Raw genomic sequence first — 22,362 nt, 5'->3', positions numbered from 1 at the left:
CAATCCTGACAATCCTTGCCTTCGACTATTTACCTATCAACGCCGACGCATATGTTTCTCTATATGATGAGCAGAAAATCGTTATTTTCGAATGAGGAAAGAGTTACTTTCATCTAATTGTGAGTTTCCCTTCAGAGACTTCAGAAGGTTTATGCACCATGTCGGAAGACTTTATGAGGCTAAATTAGTTTGCTTTCGGTTAGATAGTAGTGTTTACATAAAAAAGATGAAGAATAAAATTCATATATCTGAGCTCTTAGATATCTGAGTTCTTAATAATAATAAAATTCAAGTCTTCATGAGGGTTCCTATAAGTTTTGGGGTATTAATTCGAGTCACATTTACAACTGTAAGTAAAATGAAAGCGCAAATGAGATTGTCTCGAAACCTTGACCCCAAATACCTCAAAGGCTCACGGGAAATATGTCCTAGTCATGCGCCGTGCAATCACGAGGCCGAGAGATTTCCAAGATGTCGCTGACTCGGTGGAAGAGGTGTCGACTTAAAGTACAAGCATCTTCCCTTTAACATGTAAACCCGACCATGTCGGGAAATATACCACTAGAGAGATGCTTCAAAGAGGCAGAGGAGACGGGAAGGCTCAATTTGAGCCAGAAAAATCTTCGCGATTTCCCAGATCCGACAGACGATTGCGAGTTGATCGATGTAATCGAAATAGGTGAGCTTTCTGTAAGCTTTATAAGCTGCAAATATTGTCATTGCGTTACCAAAAAAAGTACAAGATTTCTCGTTCACAACTGGATCCTGTTTTTGACTGCTTGCATTTTAATCACTGTTCTTTTATCTTGCAGACTTGTCAAGAAATAAACTGTCCGAATTCCCTGCAGAGCTGTGCGATTTTCTTATGATTGAGAGAGTGGATTTATATCACAATACGATACGGGGAGTTCCAGAATCGCAAATGAGTGAACTGAAATTTCTCCGTGTCCTAAACTTGAGGTAATGCTGATAGTGCGGTTTCAACATGTCTCTCAATTTGTTATCAGATGATATGATCCGAACCAAACTTGAAATCATAACTGCAGATGCTCGTAATGATCAGCAAATAATTTATCAAGCTGTTATTTGCTAATGCTTGCAGGAGGTTTTGATCCCTTTATTAACAATGCTTGGCTTCTTAATTTTAATTTTCGTCCATTCTTTGATATGTATTTATGGTGATATAAAGTACGTTGACATTTACAACATTTTTGTACGATTTGGAGAACAATGCGATGTGTGTTTGTTTACCTATAATGTTGATTAATCGGTGCGAATGAAGATGTCGAAGGACGGCGAGTGTGAATGATCTGTAATTGGATTGCAGCTGATACGTTTATGTGAAAATGAAAAGCAAATTTTCCTTCGGCCAGTGGCTCGCTAACAATTGTTTCTTGAAGCGCGTTCCTCGCGCTAGGATTTTGAAAGAAAGCTTTTAATTCAGAAATGTGGTTAAGGGTAGAAGTAGAATATTCTCCACATCTGAATAAAAAATGTGACCGAAATTTAGCGGAAGTATTGTGCAAAGTAACTGGAGAATCTCTCATCGCTAACACCTCATCCTTGAACATCCTACTTCATGTTAATTAAACCAAATGTTAAGTCACTATAAGAGTTTTTTTGCACGAAGAGACTAATAAAAGAAACTTTCAAGCAAGATTTGAGTTTTAATTATTTAGTATTTATCTATGGAGAGGTTTGTGATTGTGATTATGGTACATTGTTTGTTCACAGACGGAATCAGATCACCACTTTCCCCTCAGAGCTCTGCTCCTTGCCTCTGCAAGTCTTGAACTTAAGCAACAACAAGCTTACTTCTTTGCCCGTTGAAATTGGACACTTAACTTTATTGCAAGATTTGGTAAGTAATTTTATAATCTAGTAACCTTGGTGAACAAAATACTCTAGATAACTCAGAGGCCTAATCCAATAAGCTTACATATTTAATTGCAGCATGCATCAACAAGCTGTATTGTTACTTTCCATCAGTGCTTTCATTAACCCTTTAACTCCCATAAGTGACCAAGACAGAATTTCTCCTTACAATATCAACACAATATCAACCAGATAAGAAATGAGAATAAAGAAAAATATCAATTTCAATAATAAGTTGATCCAATATTAAATTCTCTGAACTAACATAATAAGAATTATAAAGTTAACTGGCAGGAGAATGACAAATTTGATCTGGGAGTGAAAGGGTTAACCCCAAGATGTAGGATGATATTAACTTGAGAATTCAAGTCTTTGGTATTGCAAAGCTATCTAAATTACAGTTCATGTAAATCTATATGATGTCTTGCACCCTGTTTTAATAACTGTCCAAAAATCTGGGATTGCCGTGATTTTGATTCACAATACTCTGGGATGTGCTCTAGAAATCACTGCTAACCAATCAAATGTAGATATAAGGGGTGAACTCCTGGTTCTTATTGACTCCTACTTATAAGACAATTTGAATTGGGGGTTGAAAGTAACCTGGTAACGCATTCTGTGGTTTTTGTTCTTAATGCTCTGTGATGGATCTGGAAATCAAACACCACCTTCCCAATTAATGATGCAATATTAAGTGCTGCTCTTGCTAAGAGTGGTCCTCTCGACTTCCCGTCAGAAAAAAGTTTACTTTTATTTTTTGCCCATGAAAAGGGTTTAGGAAATAGTTAAGTTTTCTCCAATTCTCTTTTTATGCATCACAACAAACTAAAAATGATTTTTGGTTAGACTACCCATGTGGACAGTGATCAAAAGTGTAAATTCAGAGATTTTGCTCGGAGCACAGCGACTGCAATAATGTGGTTACAGAATTCTATCTTGCTACAAGTTATAAGATGTATTCAGTTAGTTCAAAGACAAAATGTGGAAACTTCAACTTGTTTGTGTGTTGTTTTAAGCAATGTGATATGTCTGTAAGGACCAAAGTGCCAAATTTTATTCTTTAATTTTGATTCCATACATTATTGCATGAAGTTCAAAGGACACAAAGACTGGGCTCAATTTTGTGTTCTCCCAGAAAATGCTTTGTCAAAATTTAGCAAAATTTCTTGCAAGAAGTTAACCACATGCTTTGGTCTTTTCTTTCATTGCAGGATTTAAGTTCAAATGAATTAGTACACCTGCCAAGTAGTATGGGAGAGATGTTATCTTTAAAGGATTTAAACATTCGAAGGAATCGTTTAGAAGTTTTACCAGATGGTAAGTTGAACAGCCAAATCTTGCTCTCTTAATTCAACAGGGGGTACAAGGTCCATTTTTCTTTTTTCTTTTTCTTTTTTTTTTTTTTTCAAGTTTGGCTCAACTTTCATTTTCCCTCAGAAATTTTCAATGGATAAAGAGTTTGATAATTTTCCCATAACTTAGCCTTGTGATATCTTTCATCTTTGTTGTTTGATTAATTTGTTGTGTGTTCCTTCCTTTTGCAGAACTTAGTAAATTAAAATTGGTTCGATTAGATTTTTCTTATAACAAAGTGTCCGTGATTCCTCCTGCTTACCGGCTTATCACCAGTTTATCGGTGCTGGAACTTGCGCACAATCCATTGACTTCTCCCCCTGCTCAGGTGTGTGAACTATCCCCCACCTTGCTGTGTATATGTAACTTACTGGATGTGTCACTCTATTGAATCCAGTAGTAATGGGTTCAAATGTTATCAGAATCATTACTTGGTTCCTTTCCATTATTTTCATTGCAATGTAATCCTCAACACTCTGTACCCTAACATCCTCTCAATGGTTCTTTCATAAGAGCTTTTTTAGTTGGTGATCATTTCTTTCATTCTCATGACCTTAATGTTTGATTCAAGAGTGGTATTGTTAGGAGAAATTAGATGCTAGTCATTCTTAAGGGTCTAAGGGTAAATGAGTTAGTGTTCTCTTTACTCTAGGTCTGCACAAAAGGGAAGTTACATATTTTCAAGTACCTCAGTGCAACTGCTCATGAACAAGAGAAGGTGATTTGAGAGTGTGCTAATATTGCTCAGTGCAAGTGCATGTACAGTATGGGGTTTGTAAGCATCTTGGAAACTAGTGAAAGATATTGATATTTAAGGGTCCATATACAAGGCTTTGAAAGTCCTTGAAATTCTCTCATATGATTTCGTCTTTCAGAGTCTCTTCAATTCTGATTGAGTAATCTTTCCAAACCTCAAATAACAGTCTGAAGCTCTTATAATACAATCAGCATAAGTAAAACGTGACTCAGATTTGGCTTTTTTTATGATCCCAGGAAAGTGGCTTTGATTATGAAAATGATTACCCCTAGGAAGCCTGTTTAAGTCAGAATATTTTTATAAATTGTTTGAGATTTTTGTAAGAAATCGGTTCTTGAAATTTTAAAATACTGTCTTGAAAAGTTAGGTTGGTGTCAGTTTTTAAGTTTGTAAGGTAAAGGAACCTCTTGTAAGTACAATAAACATCTGTGTAATTTGAAAACATTTCTTACAATGTTAGTTTATTTTTATAGTCATCTTCTTTATCTGGTCAACAAAAAATGAAAAACTTAAGCTAGAAATTTTTTTCAATGGTAAAAGTAAAGATTTAAAAAAATTATTGTGATTATATCACAGAGTTGTGCTCTCAGAAGAGTCTCAGTGTTTTAAGCGGTGTTTATTCCAGAAATCCACTCATGGCTCAAATTAACCTGACAATTTTGTAAAATTTGGCAACTATTGATTCTTAGTATCTTTCCACAGAGAAGAACATTTGACAGAGATGTTGTTAGAAAATACTCTTTTCCTCGATCATCAAGGTATGACTTTCAACTATCTTAGGGTATTCACATGCTTTTTTTCTAACAGAAACAAACCAAGTTTCAGTTGAGTTTGACCTTGATTTTGCCTTTGAAAGGTTTTCATCACATATGACAAAAGTTTTAAATGGTGAATGAACCTAAGATTTCAAAAGGAATGTTTACTGTTTTCTTTGTGGATTCTTCATGCAGTGAGGATGCTCCTGAAAACCATCTAATGATTGACAGAGTAAGAAGAACGCATTCCTTAGATTTAGCAAGAAATGCAGCTGCAAGAGAAGTAAGTAATGCATTTAACCTTAATATCACTCTGCGTATTCCTCATACTTTTCCCGATATATTTTCCAAGGTGCTGATAAGGCAAACTTGTTCAACAGTTAAGAGCTTCCTAAGTTGGTGACCATTTCCTTTATTCTTGTGACCTAAACAAGTGATTTAGGGGTGATATTGTAATGAGAAATTAGATGCTAGTCCCTTGTAGGGGTCAAAAGATTTACCTCTACATGTAGTTACGCACAGCCCATGTTGGCTTTGTTTTGCATGTTTTGTCTCTTGAATAACTACTTTCAATCAATTTAATCTCTTCCATCTTTGTCATTTCTTTGTTGAGTGTTATCCCTTCTGAGTTTTTCTATCTTGCAAAACTTGTATTTTGTATTCTCCTGAGAATAAAAGTCATTTTCCACCTGACAAAAACATTTCCTAAATAATTGTTACGTGGCTTTTCCATTCATTTGTTTTGTTTTGTTGTTGTAGACTTATGAGAAAGAGGTTTATCGACCAAGCTCATTACGAGAAAGAGAGAGAACAAGGCCCCCATTGTCTAATGTGTTTGAAACAGAGGAGAAGAGACGGGAGATTCAGAAAGAGATAGAAAGAGCACAACAGCTACTTGCAGATGCCCACGAAGTGGAAGATGATGAAATGCAGTCAAAACCAGATGAGGAATATAATGAAGGAGAGGAGCTTCTGAAGGTTTGCTTTTTACAACTGCTTTTATGTTGATTTGTGACCAATATTTTGTTATTATTGACTGAATCAAGTTGGGCCAAATATTTTCTGTGACTCAGTCAATAAACATTTTAATAATAATAATAATAATAATAATAATAATAATACTTTATTTATATAGAGCTTTTTCTATTGCTATCTAGTAGCACTTTACAATGACTGAAATAAACATAAAGTGCTTGAAAACCCCAACTGGTGGGTGGCAGACCAGTTGGCTATTTACACAGCACAGTAGAGGAGTTGAACTCAGGGCAACCCAGAACAAATCCAGTCAATGGCAGGGTAAGGGGCTTGAACCTGGGACCACAAGGTTCCAAGTCCAGCACCCTTGCTGCCTCTTCATTTTATCATTTCAATGCCACTCTTTGGCCTCCTTCCTTTCTGTCGGCATTGTGGATCTTGCAGGGTGTATACAGGGCCGAGCAGAGTTTTGTGGCCTCACTTGTGCAGGGGCTCAGTAACTTTTGATGTAAGTGGCTGCTGATGGTGCCAAAGCAGCTGTGTTGTTAGCCCAAACTCAAACACAAGAGCTTGTGCGCAGGCAATGGAAGCTCTTATAGGTGGCTGTAGACCACCAGTAACTGGCTTTTATCGAAATCCTTGCTCATGCCACTACCTGTAGTCCTCCTGCTGGAAATGTGTGTGGGTCATATTGATCACTTGAAAAATTAGGTATATGTTGTCACTTAAAATGAATTTCACATGGCAATTATTGGAAAATGGTTTTTTCCTTTGTTCAAGCTACATTGCCATAATACTTTTAAAAACAAAGAATAGTGCTGATCATTCTGGCATGAAGTTATATTCACCTGAAACAATTTTAAACTACAACTTTTATGTTGCAGTCAAATTAAAATTCAGGTGAAGATGATGTTGAACTGGGTAGATTTGTATTTTACTTTGTATAAGAACTATGTTGAGTTATAAGGAACATAGGAAAGAACATTAAAAACCTTTTTAAACTCAATTTGACCTGCATTCATTTTACACTGCAATATTTACATTTATGTGTGAAATTTTGTAGCTAATTTATTTCAAAAGGAAAAATTTGGGCTCTAGTGATCAAGTATGCCATAATTGTGCTTTGTGAAATTATTACAAATGAATAAATGAACCCCTTACTTGAATAAGTCAAATCAACATGCTTGCCTCGGAAATAAACAGGTAAAAGAACTTGCATAGTGTTAGTGTACCCCTGTAAACATCAAGGATGGTGTAAAGGCCGATGAAAAGATGTTGAATTTCTCTCTTGAAAACTGTGTTGTCTGTATTTAGTTTTTCAACTTGGAATGAACCAAGGACCTTTAAATTAGTACTTTTTTTACCAGGAGAGTTATACATGTAGGAAACTTGTGTTAGCTAGTTCATTGAACTGGATTTGATTATTTCTGAGTATGTATTTGCTGGGGTGTCTCCTTTTAACCAGAAGAATAAATGTTAAAAAGTAACTTTTCATGTTTCGACCTGTGCAAGTCATGCTAACTTGGGTTTATGATGATTAACCTTTTTATTTTCTGTGGCTACTAAAAGTAACTTGAGCTTCCATAAAGTTTTTACAACAAAGCTGTAAACTTCATTTCTTATGACGTTGAGTGGTGGCTAAGCAATGAAATAATATGAAATGTATTAATTGATACAATGAATGATAAATGGAGTCTGTATAAAAAATCATTAAACATGTGCTGCAGAATTTCACCTCTACAGGAAATTTTTTCTTATGTTCAAGTTTTGTTAAGGTTTTTTTTAAGATCCAGTTAACTATTTTGGTCTGCTTTATTACTTGGTAAGGAAGTATATGCTTCTCAAATGCTTATTATACAGTTTGATTACTTTAAATTGCACTAATAGTTAATTTTTAATTGATCTATAATTAATAGTTAATTGTCACACATACTCACCTTTTCGGCTTTTAACAAATTAATCACTGCTATAAAATAAAATTCTTCTAATACATGTCAAAATAAATTTTAAAAAAAGACTATTTTCAATTGGCAAAGCTGAAATGAAAATCAAAGACAACAGTTTCTGTGTGGCCATTAACAATGCATTTATTTACTTTCTGGAACTAAGGTGAATCATGTGACCACTTATTTCCATGAAGTAAAATCCTGTATTGTTAGCTCATGCAGTAACTTTTGCCTTTCATTTTCTTTCAGATTAAAGCATGGGCACCACTGCAAGCTTCTCTCCAGAGAATCTTCTGCAGCGAAACCTTGTGGCCTTTGCTTGCTGTTTTACTGTATGCTTTTCTCAATCCTGGGACGGTTTTTTTGTCTGTTTTTGTGGCCTTGCTTTGCCTGGCTATTTTATGGGTTTTCAAATAATTATGGTAAAAGGCAGTGGTGTTTTTCTCTGTAGCATAAAACTTTGTCTATTGCAATCTTTTGAGATGTGATAAAATAAATTAGAGTTAGTTGTTGATATTTAGAATACAGCACTTGAAATGCAAAACTTAACACCTTTCAGAAAGTTGACAGCACAGCTGAAATTAGCGATGAAAACCAGTATTTATGTAGACCTTATTTATAGCGAGCAATACTAGATGTACCTGCATGTAAACTTAGAAGCTCTATCAGGAATTTGGATTAATGCTGTTCTCATGTAATTAATCTCTTCATCTGCCATTCCTTAACAAGTTTGAAAAGAATACTTGGAACATTTTAACTCAACTAACAGCAATAAGGATGACAAGAATTATCAACATTTTGTGTGCCACAGTGTTTTGAAGATAATCAATGTGATAACTGATATCATGTTTAAAAATTACTTCAAGTTTAAAGTGAACTTTGTTCCCCTAATTGACTTCATTGTAGTTTTGTATTCCACATTCAGTGACCTTTAAATGTGGAACAGACATTCTTGAGTTGAGTGAAACTTACACTTTTTGATTTATTGGATTTGGTAAAACTGAATTAGGAGGTTAAACTAATTTATTCAAGATTACATGTCACACTGTAGCATAGCTTAAATATCGATTTCATCTTTTGAAGTGTTTTCTGCAAAAGAATGTAAGCAAGTGTCAATTTTGTTAGCCACTCCCCAATTTTATTTTCACACTTATCTGAGACAGTTAAAAAGATATTCTAACTAACCATAAAACCGCCAAAAAATTGGATTTGGCTGGACCCAAACCAATTGGCAATTGACAGGGAAAGACTTGAATGAGGTTCAACAGAGAACTAATGCAGTGAGTAGTGAAGTTGATGGCTTGAACCAGCAAATATGAGATGACAAATCTAGTACTGCATCCTCTATGATATCAATTGACAGAGAATTTTGTGGATATTGTATTTACCATTGGGACACCTTGAAATTAAGGTACAATTTTTTGATGAAGGACTTATCTTTTTGTGAGTAAGTTTTGTATATCTTTTTACAATGCTAGATTTCAATTTGAGGATTACTCAACTATCATCTGACATAACTTAAAAGAGAACATATCATATGATTAATAAATAAATTATTGATATATATAATATAATTTAATTTAATTATAGTGCATGCTAAGCAATTGATGAAGTAAAAAGTTATGATCAAACTTAGCAACAGTGAACACTTGATATGTTTTCTGGAATATTTTGTTATTAACAAGCACATTGAATGTCAGCACACACGTGCAAAAGACAAATATGAAAAATGAAAAACTAATTACCCAGCTTGTTACTTACACTTGATGTGGAAGACACCTCGGCATTGTGGTTAGTGAGCTGGACCCTGGGTTGAGGGTACACATTTGAGACCTGTCCTGGTCAATTCATGGACAGAATGCTTAACTCTCACCACCCAGGTGTAACAATTGCTTAAGGAGGGGGGGGGGGGTAACCTTGTGATAGACTGACACCCCATCCAGAGGGGAATGATGATGCATCTAGTCACTTCATATGAAGGAAAACAGGACAGTCTTGGGCTAGGAGGGCTACTATGCTCCAGTACAGGCTTACTCTTTCACCTTTTCTCACTTTGGATGTTCTTATTCTTGAAAAAAATATTTTGCCAGAGATATGTTTTTAGTGTTCACTGTTGTTTGAGTTTGATATGATAGATTGATCTATAAAAGGCTTTGGGACAAGAAGTAAAATGTTTAGACAAAGGCTCCCCAAGTACATACCATCAAGGAATTTCTACCCTGTTTTATCCCTTTTTTTTTTTCTGTTTCTTTATTTAACATAGGGTATGTTTTCTTTCAAGGATAATCAGAAAAAAATGTATTTTAAGAGTTTAACACTCTGGATCTCTAAAATCTAACATTTAATTCTTATAGTAACTATTTTTAGTAACTTAAAAACTTTCCTTGAAATTTGTAGTCAATATTTTTCTTTCTGCCTTTCCTCTGGAAATATTTGTATTAAAACTATAGTAGATAATCACCAATGTATAGAATTTAAAGGTTGTGTTTTCATTAATGTATTCATTATTGTTATTTAAGAACTTGTATGGTAAATATTATAAACTAATTAATTTATTACATTTAGCTGTACTGTAATTTATTCAAAGGTAAGGAAAAAATATTTTTCTTTTGATTATAAAACAGAATAGAGCTATTAAGTTATAGGTAAGAAATTAATCAAAGGCAAAAAAATTATATGTGTCATGTTAAGTTGTATAGTTTTCAAAGTTACTATATTTGATGAAAATTATTTTGCAAGATTTAGATGTTTGTGCATGACATTGGTTGATGTCACAACAAGATGGGAGTTTTTTCTTCACCCTGTATTCATGAAAAAATGAGTAACAACAATTTTTTTCAGAAAGAAACTTTAAGTTTGTATTTGGAGTGAGAGGAATATTTAAATTACATGCTGAAACTTCAGGCTTCTGTAGCTGCCATTTGTAGAGAAGTTTGTAGAGATAACAAGAGAGATCACTGCGAGGCTGTTTTAGAGTGAGGTTAATAGAAGGGGGTGTAATCAGTAAATGCTGTTGTAGACTTCAAAAGTAAAGATAAATTGATAATCAAATGTTTTATTGACTGATGTTTTGTATTTTAGCTCTGCTAATGAAGAATATGAAAAAATCTTTCCAGTAATTGTTAGGATTTGAGTTATAGTGTGATTACTATAACACTTTCTTGATTTAAGTTCAAAGAACATTCAAAAGGAACATCATTTAAACACCTGGATTTTTTTTCTACTTAAAACTGCTGATAGCTTCTGTAGACTAGCAGGGTAATTTTACATAAGATCTTACCACAGGAGGATTTTTAAAATCCTATTTGAGATGATGTTTGTAGAATCTTACCTTAGATGAGCCCTTAACTCTTAGAACTGATTAAGATGTAACTTCTCCCTATAAAATCTATACATTATCCAGCAAACAGGTAACATGAATACTCAAACTCATCAGGGAGAAGTTGTTATCTTGATTTATCACCAAATTCTTGTATCTAATAAACAAGTACATGTCTAGCAACTGGAGGGGAGAATTAAATATCAGATCTTGGGGGTCAAAGTACACACCCTGTTTTTTTTTTTTTAAAAAAAGCCATTAACCCTTTAACTCCCATAAGTGACCAAGACAGAATTTTTCCTTACAACATCAGTATAATATCAACCAGATAAGAAATGAGAATTAAAAAAATATCAATTTGAGGATAATAAGTTGATCCAAAACTAAATTCTCTGAACTTACATCATAAGAAATGTATGATGGACAGTAAAGAGAATTCCAAATTGATCAGTGAGCTAAAGGGTTAATTAACTTCATACATTTGTTTGAAGTCAACATTGAAATTAAAATTAGCATTTATCCCCTGAATAATTTTACCCTGGAATATTCTCTAATTCTGGGTGGCTTGTTTTTGAGTTAGTTTCAGTGGCCAAGTTATGTCAGATTCTGGGTCAAGTTGTTCAAAACAGGGATGAGCTAATTTGGAACTGAGAAGTCCAGCCTAGTTTTACAGCTTTGTCAATCATTTAACTATGAATCCGTTTCCTTCAACTGGTGGTACACAAATATATCAGCCCAGCTTGTTCACAAACCTACTGCAATGATTTGATTTAGTGCCCAGAGTGCTAATTTACTTTTGGTACCCCATTGGAGGGCACTTATTTGATACAGGGCACTTATTCAGGACAGCGCACATATTTTTCTTTGAAAAACAACAGAATGTGAAACAAAGTGTTGATGTTTATTTGAATGAGGATAAAAAAGGCTGGAAAATGGACTTGTTTTCCCTGCATCCTTCCTTGCTAGAATGACTAGTTAAGCAATCGTCATAAAATTTTTATGACGAGATCTTTGGTTTGAAGGAACTGTGCACCCAGGGCGATATGATAGTTAAGAGACTGAGACGAAGATGACTTTTTCATTGTCAGGCTTTAAGTGAGCAATTAAAGGAAGATGGACCACGATTGATGTCAGTGTACATGTACTCCAACTATGCTATTACTGAAAAAGAATAGGGGCATTTATTGGAATAGGGATGCTTTTTGGTATTGGTATGCTTTTAGATTGAGAGTGCATACTCTGTAGGGGAGCTTATTAGAATAGGAGCACTTATCAACAGAAACAAATATGAGGGGGGCACCTATTAGAGAGAGGGCACTTATGTTTGATGATGATGATGATGTTTGTCATAGCTCTTTACAACACAAACATCAAAATTAAGTATAACTTCCAATTCTGAATTATCATCAACCACTTTTTGAAAAAAATTACACTTGGGTTTTAATTTTCTTCCCCAGTTTCATAAATTTTGAAACATTTATTTCTGTTTGTATAAGTGCATCACCACATGAACTGCTGGGTCACCCATCACAATTAATATTTATTTGATTTCAATCAGGAATTCTTACAAATTGAAGCTGAGCAAAGGCGAAAGAAGGAAGAAGAGGAAAGGCAGGTTGAGGAACGAAGAAGTGCTGCAAGGAAGCTGCAGACACAGCATGAAGAAATACAACAGCAACGACAAGCAGAGGTCAGGAGGAAAATGGAATCCAAGAATGCAACTCCAGACCAGAAGTGAGAATTATGACTGATGATTTTTTTCAGTGAAGGCTACTTTGGTTATGTTATAGAACCTTTGTGCTCTTTTGATGGTTACAAGCTGGGGTTAAGGATTCTTTTGATTCAGTGGACACTGAATTTTGAGATTACTTTGGGAAGCAATTACAGTAAGAATGACCAGCTAGTGCATTCATGCACAAACGATGATCCTTAACCCCTAAACTCTCGTAAGTGACCAAGACAATACAGCATCAAGCAAACAAGTGATGGAAATTTAAAAAAATATAAACTAGCGGATTATTGGGTGATCTAATACCAAGTTCTCTGAACTCACGTCTAAATCATTGTATGGTAATCATCTTGGGAGTGAAAGGTTTAAAATGCCACTTCATACGTTTGTTTATCTTTTTTTTTTCCTTTTTCTTAACCCTTTAACTCCCACAAGTGATTAACCTCTAACTTCTCCCTGCAATATCCATACATTATCCAGCAAACGGGTAATGAGAATACTTAAAACATATTAAATGGAAGTTGTTATCTTGATCTAACACCAAATTCTCGTAACTAATTTAAAAGGAAATATGTAGTAGCTGGAGGGGAGAATTGACCATCAGATCTGGGAGTTAAAGTGTTAAGAAAGTAGACAACACTTATAACTATTTAATAACAATTAATGGAATTCAGTTTGAGACATTTGCACTTGAACAAAGTAATTGGAAAAGTTTTAATGACTAGCAACGATGCAAATTACAACGTGTATTGTAATTTGCTTGTTTACAAATTTGTGAATCTTTCGTTGATTTACAGTTTAATGAATGGAAAGGATTTATTTGTGTATTCTTGTTTTTTCTCAAGAAAACTCTCCTCATCTTCATTTGGTGGTAGAGATAGTGCAAAGCCTGCTGTTGCGAATCATCCAACTTACAAGGTGTTGAGTCGTTCAGGTTCAGCAAAAGAAACAAGGTAAATAGAGTGGTAGACTAAGAGAAAATGAAGGAGAGAGAGGGGAGGTGTAGGATTTAAATATAGTAATTTCACCTAACCCTTAAACCACTTGACCCGTTCAGGTTCAGCTAAAGAAGCAAGTTAAATAAAGGGGTAGACCAAGAGAAAAATGAAGGAGAGAGAGAGAGAGAGGGGAGGTGTAGGATTTAAATATAGTAATTTCACCTAACTCTTACACCACTTGACCCGTTCAGGTTCAGCTAAAGAAGCAAGTTAAATAAAGGGGTAGACCAAGAGAAAAATGAAGGAGAGAGAGAGAGAGAGGGAAGGTGTAGGATTTAAATACAGCAATTTCACCTAACCCCTTAACCACTTGACCCGTTCAGGTTCAGCTAAAGAAGCAAGTTAAATAAAGGGGTAGACCAAGAGAAAAATGAAGGAGAGAGAGAGATAGAGAGTGGGAAGGTGTAGGATTTAAATACAGCAATTTCACCTAACCCTTAAACCACTTGACCCGTTCAGGTTCAGCAAAAGAAGCAAGTTAAATAAAGTGGTAGACAAAGAGAAAAATGAAGGAGAGAGAGGGAGGGAAGGTGTAGGATTTAAATACAGCAATTTCACCTAACCCTTAAACCACTTGACCCGTTCAGGTTCAGCAAAAGAAGCAAGTTAAATAAAGTGGTAGACAAAGAGAAAAATGAAGGAGAGAGAGAGAGAGAGAGAGAGGGAAGGTGTAGGATTTAAATACAGCAATTTCACCTAACCCTTAAACCACTTGACCCGTTCAGGTTCAGCAAAATAAGCAAGTTAAATAAAGTGGTAGACAAAGAGAAAATGAAGGAGAGAGAGGGAGGGAAGGTGTAGGATTCAAATACAGCAAACTCACCTAACCCTTTAACCACTTAGAGTGACCAGCATCTAATTTCTCCTCAGAGTCATACTGCCGAATCGTTCATCTATATTCACTCATTCTTCCTTTGATAGTTTCTTTTTTAACCTCATGCGTTGTATTCATGAACTTTTGGCTCGGATGTGCCACGTCATGACACTGATTAATAGACTGGTTGATCAATTGAGTTAATTAATTTACTTTTCGTCGACTTTTTAGTACCCCTGCAATGGAATCGCCTGATGTTGCATGGAACAGACAGGTAAGGAATCATTCCTGAGACAAGTCATTCTGCTTTCCTTACTCTACTCAGGCCACATGATTTAAGTAACAACCGTTTGTCTGGGAAAGTAAAACAATGCCTTTGAAAAGTCAGGAATCACGCGCTAATTTCGTACACAGTAACTGGGACGTAAAACCTGACGAAACACATTTATTAATTCGAGCTGAATTAGTGGTCATGAATTTTTAAAAAAGATTGATTCTCTATTCAGGAGGAAGAGCTCCGAGCACGCAAAAGAGAGCAGCTTATGCAACAGAGCAGAAGAGAGGCTCAACTTTCCAGGTTGAGATTTGAAGAAGAACGTATGAAGGTTAGAAATTCAATTTTCTAGATTTAGCTATTTCATCGCCAAAGTTATTAACTTAGGATCGCTGTTTGATTAGGCTCAATGTCGAGTGGGGAGGGAAGGGGGCGCGCGGGCTCATGTCCTTAATAACGGCTTTTAATTGAACTCACTGTTGAATTAAACACTAAGGGCCGGTTGTTTGAACAAAGTTTAGCCGTTGTATAACTAAACTGCGTCCTAATACAATCCTCAAGTGTTGTTAGTTCAAGGATGAAGAAAACTTTAAACTGTAGTGACTATTTTACCGTTAATTGCAGTAATGCGAGGTAGGTGTAGATTATCATGATCTGCGCATGTTCCAGATATTTCCAAGGAGATTTACACAGCTCTTTCAATTAAGTTTGAATTGCATTGCAGCGTTCTTCCAACCTTTCAAGAGACGGCTCAAGCAAATCGGTAAGACGCTAGTTTTCTCTTAATAATTTTAAATAAACAAATTGTTCTTCTTGACATAGCTGTATCATTTGAATACTAGCACGTATCACTTATTATAAACAAGAGCAAAGCTTTCAATGCAGCATATATAAACAAATTTAAACCTGTGAGTGCTATCAAAATTCTTGGTTGGTAAGCCATAAACAAGGTTATCGGGGTAGATGTGTAAGAGTTTGCTCTAAAGGTCCTTTATCGAAGCAAAGACCTCAAGATACTTTCGCTTGCATTTGCCACAGCATAGCCAATGGGTCTCATCCTCGGGGCCTCTGTGGCCACTCAGTGAATGGAGTGCGTGGGCAATGTACAGATAGTTAGGGTTGGAGGGAGCTTATGCACGATGTTGCTTCAAAAACGGGGTCACGATAGGGGAATAAAGGGCAATCACGCCCGTAAAAAGTTATCCCAGCACTTTTGGCTTAATCCCAGGGATGCGAGCGGCCTATTACTAGCACTCATGCACACAACTTTCTGTAAGATGATAGAAGCTTAAGGAAGTTTTGAGGTGTTAAAAAGTGATTGGGGAACTCAGATGGTGAACACCCACTTCAAGTTTTGTGGAGGAGGTGGCTCTCTAATAGACGTGTCCATTAGGAGAGATTACACAATAATTTACCATCAAACAATTTGTTGTTTGATTCATTTTATAGAGATTTAGTGGCAAAAGCAGTGCTGCAACTGTTTCTTTTAACGGTAGTGAAGCACCTTCCCAAAATGATGGCGGTGTGCAAGATAGAGAGGCATGGGAGGTAAGACACTGTACAGAAGGGGATGTGATACTGTCTCGTCTCCCTTGATTCCTCTCCGCCCCTTTCCCTTCCCCTCTTCCCCCCCCCCCCCTCCACCTGTCAAAGAGCTGTCGTTATTGATCTTTAAACGTACACAATCATCAGATGTGCACGAAATTCGTTGCAAATTATGTTATGAAAATGTAAGATATATTGAAAGTGATGTTTGCACGGAGTCAGTAGCTTTGGGTTGTTTTCTATATTGGAGCCTCGTTATTAGCGTCTGGGTACAAGCCTTTCTTCACCCGCTTGTTCCACTCTAAGGATGTTTCCATCACCGTGTGATTTCTCAGTATTTGTTTATTTTCTGCGGCCTTTGACTTGGATGAAAAAAGTTTATTTGACACGGGATGGAACCAACGTTTAGGTCTGAGTCTCCTAGTAGAATTAGCACTTCAGGCTTTACAGCTAAGCTACGAAGGAAGTCGTTCGCAAGTGAACGTCGCCATTGATTAGGTTTATGTGTGACACGCTTGGTCTACGACAAAGCTCAATATTTTCCGTCTTTCTTTATGTATTTACAAAAGTCCTTTTTTTCAGGAATTGGTTTATACAAATATTCATACAAGACAGAAAGCACCCCAGGTCCGATCGTGTGAGTATGGGGGAAATATTGTCACATTACTTTTTAAATTACTGTTTATTTTAAATCCCAACTCCACCACTGATCACTGGGGTTGTTGACGAAAAATTCCGCGATTCTAGAGCTTACGTAAAAATCAGGCCGTACTGTTTCTGTGAGAATTCCCGTAATCCATTTTTGATATTTCTCTATTTTCAGTACCAGCGACCTTCAGAGACCAAAACAATCCGAATTTTACCATAAAGCGAATGTACGACAGTGCACGAGAGGAATTTGAACAACTGGAAAGACTTAGAGAGGTGTGTTGTGTTCTAATTCCTCATATTTTCTTCTGACCTCTTGTAATATGGCGCTACATGAAAAATTCTAACTAAACTCTACGGAACCCCTATTGCAGAAGGTTCTCGCATGTAAGGTTTTTAAGCAGTTTTCAACTGTTGTCGGAAAAACCAAAACCAAAGTAATCCTTGCGACCAATCAGAAGGAATGGTTATATTAACATTGGCCAGTGAAAACTCAAGTGAAAACAAGCAAATTGCTTGAAGCGCGGGAAAACGCAGGCGTCTAAGTCGTGATTGTGTTTAGTTTTACACCTGATTAGTTGAGAGCATGGTGTGAGTTTTCTGGACCAATCACAGAGCAAAGTTGATTAAAACCCTAAGCAAGGTAATCCCGTTTACTTTTGACACTCAATTGAAAATTACTCGATGGTAGCAAAGCTATTTCAGTGAACGGCTGAGAAGGCGACTACATACAACATGGCTGTCAGTTAACATTACTTCCTCTTTCAATTATTCCAGGGTATCGAGAGCCGCCTCAAGGTGGCATTACCAGATGATCTGCCTGCATCATTGGCCGATGGAGTTGTTCTGTGCCACCTCATAAATCACATAAGAAAAGGGCTGATTCCCAGCATCCATATTCCTTCGGCAGGAGTGGTAAGACTAGATCTGAGTCACGTTAAACTATCAGTATGCGTATTCTCCATACTGTTCTCTACACATTTAATAAGGTGCCGATAAGGAGAATTTGTGTAATAATTAAGAGCCTCTTTAGTTTGTGATCATTTCCTTTATTGTCGTGACCTTAATGTGTGATTCAGGGGTGATATTGTGAGGAGAATTTAGATGTAGTCACTCTAAAGGGTTTAAAGAGCACATTTCGAATGAGTTTTGTGACACCAAAATCAAAGTTGTCACAACGGCAAATCGAAGGACACGAAAATGCCATCAGTAACCGTAGAGAACACCCTATTTTTGTCTTTTCTGTTGGAGGGGCCCATGATTTATGAAATTGTGTGGAGGAGTTACGAAATAATCACTTAATTGATTATTACACTCTTTTTTTTTTTTTGCCTCGTAGCCCAAACTTACAATGCCAAAATGTCAGAAAAATGTGGATTATTTCCTCGAAGCGTGTAGAAAGCTTGGAGTAGACAAGGTAATGCACATTAACGGGGATTTTTACACGTATTAGCGGAATGCTTTTGTTGTGTTTGTGAGTTACTCATTGGCAAATTAGACAAACGCAACCACCAAGTACGCTTGTTTTCCGTTGTATTACTTATAATTCAAACTGAATACCCATTGTAAAATGGAAACTACATTTTGTCCAGGGAAAGCAATGACAATAACAATAACATGAGCATCAAAATAGCAATGCAGCCAATTATCTTTTGCAGTTTGTTTGTGTAAGAAGGTTAACGAAAAAGTTTAAGAATCAAACATTCAAAAGTGTTACCAGATTGCACGATGCGCAAAACTGGCTTGAATTCTAAAGAATTTCCACTACTGACTTGAGCAGGCTGTGGTAAGCTCTGTGACAAACACGGTGTGTGATTTTCGAGTCAGTGAGCAGAGCGAGCGCGCGAGAGGTCTGGCACAAAAATTTCTAGGCCACTTAAAGGCGTATCGTGGGCTTTGCTGCCGTACCTGCTGCACTAGTTAGTAGATTTGTGACCTACGTGTCTAAGACCAAACTTACTTCTGATCACACAAAATCATACCAAGCAATCTGAAGCCATTCAAGTCGACAACAACGATTCATTTTATTCTTCCTTTTCGTTTTGTAGGAAAAACTATGTACACCATCGGATATTCTCGAGGAGAAGAGTCCGTTACGTGTTTGCCAGACGGTAGAATCTCTATTAGAACACGCTGACGGAGGGGTATAACATCACCCAGTGAAACAAGAATTTTGGTGATTCAAAATCTTGAGAATTGACTTGCAGAGCTGCTCCAGTCGTTTCTTAATTCATTTCCCCAAAAATATTTAAAGGAAAACCCGTCCAATTTGTTGCTGTATTGCAAGCAACGTTGGAAAGACATTCATTACTGATAATTGTACAGGAAATTTTCCGATCGTATTCGGTAGGCTGTGAACAAAACGAAACGATCGGATTGAATCACCTTTGTACCGTAGAGTTAATTGAAAAACGAACCATAGAGTTCCCAATTGTTGTTGTAGGTGCCTTTCTAATATACTGCTTCGAATTGCATTCCTGATTTGTCTGCAAAACGTCTAACAGTTGTGTTAAGATTGTTGGATTAGAGACACATTTGTCCTTATTCTCCAAGACTCTTGAGAAGCTATAAGGAAGCTTTTGTTTATGAATAACGCTACACGTGTATGAAATTCTGGAAAAACCAGTTGATTAGAATCAAACGCCCTCTCTCTTTCTTGTAAAGGCTATTTGTGTATCGCGCATCCTCTCTGCATTTAGTTTACCTTTCTCTCTTTTTTTAAGAACTTATCAGGTGTACTGTTATTGTTAGTCTTATATCGAATCTAACAATGGCATTCCTCTTGTAAAATAAGTAGAAATCAAATCAAATAATCATAGAGACAGAATCTTGCACTACCTTTGGGAATGCTTAACTCACCCCACTCCCGTTTAAAAATTCCCCACCCCCTCCCCTCTTTTATAGTACAAAATATTGTGAAGAAAATCACCGTGCATATCTTGACAAAGTCTCGCCATGATTCTACATTCAAGATGACGGCCAAAAATTATCCTTTCGTTGTCTTTTTTGTTTTCTAAAAACTCTCTTCGTTAACACTTCCCTTGAAGGCAATGCGTCAAAATCGAAGTGGTAAAGAAAGCAAACGGTTAGATTTTTACAGCGTTTAAAACGCTTTTAACTGGTGGTGTGGCGATGTTTGGATGCAAGTTAGAAAAATATTTGACCGTTTATTAAATTAATTGTAAAATAAATTGAGAAATAATTTTGTGGAAAACAGGTAACACAGCACTAATGTATTAGAATAGTTTGAAGTACCGTGTCTTCCTGAATTCCAAGAGGGTTAGGACACTGTAAGAATTTTGAGGCCCCAGCTCACATACTGTACAATTTGAAGTTAAGGCACTCAGTTCCAATTTTGTTATCTCTTTCGCCCAATCTGCATTGAGGAAGACGCGGTAAAGGGAAAAGTAAATATTGAAGCCAAATATTGATATACTACTCAAAATTCAACTACAACATAGATCAAAGAATCATCACCCAATAATTAAAAATTGTTTTCTTAAATGTAACCCACCGTAAACTTCTGTAGTCCGGTCAATATTTTTTAAAATTTTGGGAAATAATTGTTGATATTAAATCCAAGGAAAAATAAAGTTGTGATTCTGTCTTTCTTGCGCTTAGTTAGGAATCTTGCCAATCTTTGGGAGGTTGTTTTGCTTTGTTTAGTTTTATGGGCAGAAACTTTGCTTATCATGGAAGAAAGAGCAAATCGAAATATGTAATGCACTGCTACCTGGTGACACATGTGGGCAGTACATCTACTCAACCTATTCCACCTATTCTAGCAAGCATTGATAGTGTTAGCTTACATGAAAAGCACTCGAAGAAGTAACAAGGAAAAGGGGAGGGGAAGAATGCCCACATTTGAAAAATCTTCACAGACAGTAGTGCGAGGCCTTAGAGGCAAGGGTAGACCACAGGTTATTAGCTTATAATAAAATCCCCAGTGCCTGTACTATTCCACTGCCTGACAAAACTGGGATGTTTCACCATCACACCACTGAAAATGCTTTGTTGCGACTGATGCATAAAAATGTAAGAAACAAGAATCAATAGGAAACTGAATTTATTTACTCCAAATTATCCACATCAATGAGCAGGTTCTTCACTGCCCTTTGTTGCTCTGGTGTAAATCAGCTGTGAGTGATGTTTAGACACCTCTTTGATCAGGCCCTTAGAGAGCAGTTCCTGCAATCCACGGCGAGCAAGTGAGCCTCGGATCTTCAGCCTTTCAGACACAACAGAAGGAGTGATCAGCCTGTAGCTGGGGACTTCTTTGTACAGCTTATCATATGTGGCTTTGTCAAAGAGGACCAAGTTGTTCAGTTTGTCCCTGACTTTTCCCTTGGACCACTTCTGCAGGTTTCAAAGAAAACAAACTGTTAAGTTTATTCATCCTTTAACTCCCAGAAATGATAAACATATCTCTAAAATGATGAAATTAGAAGATCCTCGCAGCTAAGAACACTACTGAAACTAGTAGTTGTAAGTAGGACCTGAAAAAAATTTCAGGCCCGTACGGGATTTGAACCCATGACCTCTGCGATACCGGTGCAGCGCTCTACCAATTGAGCTAACAAGTTACTTACAAGCTACTTGTTAGCTCAATTGGTAGAGCGCTGCACCGGTATCGCAGAGGTCACGGGTTCAAATCCCGTATGGGCCTGAAATTTTTTTTTCAGGTCCTACTTACAACTACTAGTTTCAGTAGTGTTCTTAGCTGCGAGGATCTTCTAATTTCATCTTTCCACCGCAGTGCAAATATGTGAATTTTCATATATCTAAATCTTCATATCTCTAAAACATTCATACATTATCCTGCAAACAGGTAATAAAAACACTAAAACTTATCAGATAGAAGTTATCTTCATCTAATACCAATTCTCATAACTAATTTACTGTGAAATGTGTACCAGCTAAAGAGGAGAATAATTCTTGACTTGAATTATTGACAATCAGATCTTGCAAGTTAAAATGTTTATCTATCATGGAGAACTGGACCAACTAACTTGAAGCATGATCATTCTGTGGATTGTAACAACTGAAGCATAAACCCCAAACAGGCAATTGCATCCATGAATACTATCCTTGACAGTGTGCATGAAACCGGTAATGATTTTCATGGCAACAAAACACAGTCTACACAACATATATGCACTTCTGAACCATCCAGTCTGTCAACCCTTTACACTTTACTGTCAGTATGCAAGTTCTTCCTAATATTCCCTGTACAATGTAGGGGGGGGGGGGGTAGTGTTGGCAATGTTGCAGTACACAATTTACTTTATCTAAGAGCCTAAATTAATTTCCTCTGTAAATATCACAGCCAAAAATGAAGCAAAGAAAACACAACTAGACCTTCTTCTTAGCTTTT

The 22,362-nt window shown here is 36.4% G+C and overlaps 1 protein-coding gene across 1 annotated transcript; it reads left to right on the top strand.

The window, feature by feature from the left end:
• The first annotated feature begins 462 nt into the window (after window positions 1-462).
• On the top strand, window positions 463-20,581 carry LOC131792798 (leucine-rich repeat and calponin homology domain-containing protein 1-like). The gene is made up of 20 exons (XM_059110208.2): window positions 463-679; window positions 813-960; window positions 1,735-1,861; window positions 3,087-3,192; window positions 3,420-3,556; window positions 3,881-3,946; window positions 4,688-4,743; window positions 4,936-5,023; window positions 5,500-5,718; window positions 12,539-12,714; window positions 13,555-13,662; window positions 14,753-14,795; window positions 15,028-15,126; window positions 15,520-15,558; window positions 16,245-16,343; window positions 16,923-16,977; window positions 17,164-17,264; window positions 17,766-17,903; window positions 18,328-18,405; window positions 19,037-20,581. Exons 1-20 carry the CDS (start codon window positions 544-546, stop codon window positions 19,136-19,138), a joined length of 2,121 nt encoding a protein of 706 aa, XP_058966191.2. The 5' UTR covers window positions 463-543; the 3' UTR covers window positions 19,139-20,581.
• The last annotated feature ends 1,781 nt before the right edge of the window (window positions 20,582-22,362 follow it).

The sequence above is a fragment of the Pocillopora verrucosa genome, chromosome 6 (assembly GCF_036669915.1).
Source record: "Pocillopora verrucosa isolate sample1 chromosome 6, ASM3666991v2, whole genome shotgun sequence".
Classification (NCBI taxonomy): domain Eukaryota; kingdom Metazoa; phylum Cnidaria; class Anthozoa; order Scleractinia; family Pocilloporidae; genus Pocillopora; species Pocillopora verrucosa.
Note: the sequence above shows the minus strand (reverse complement) of the source record. Positions and strands in the feature narration are given on the sequence as shown.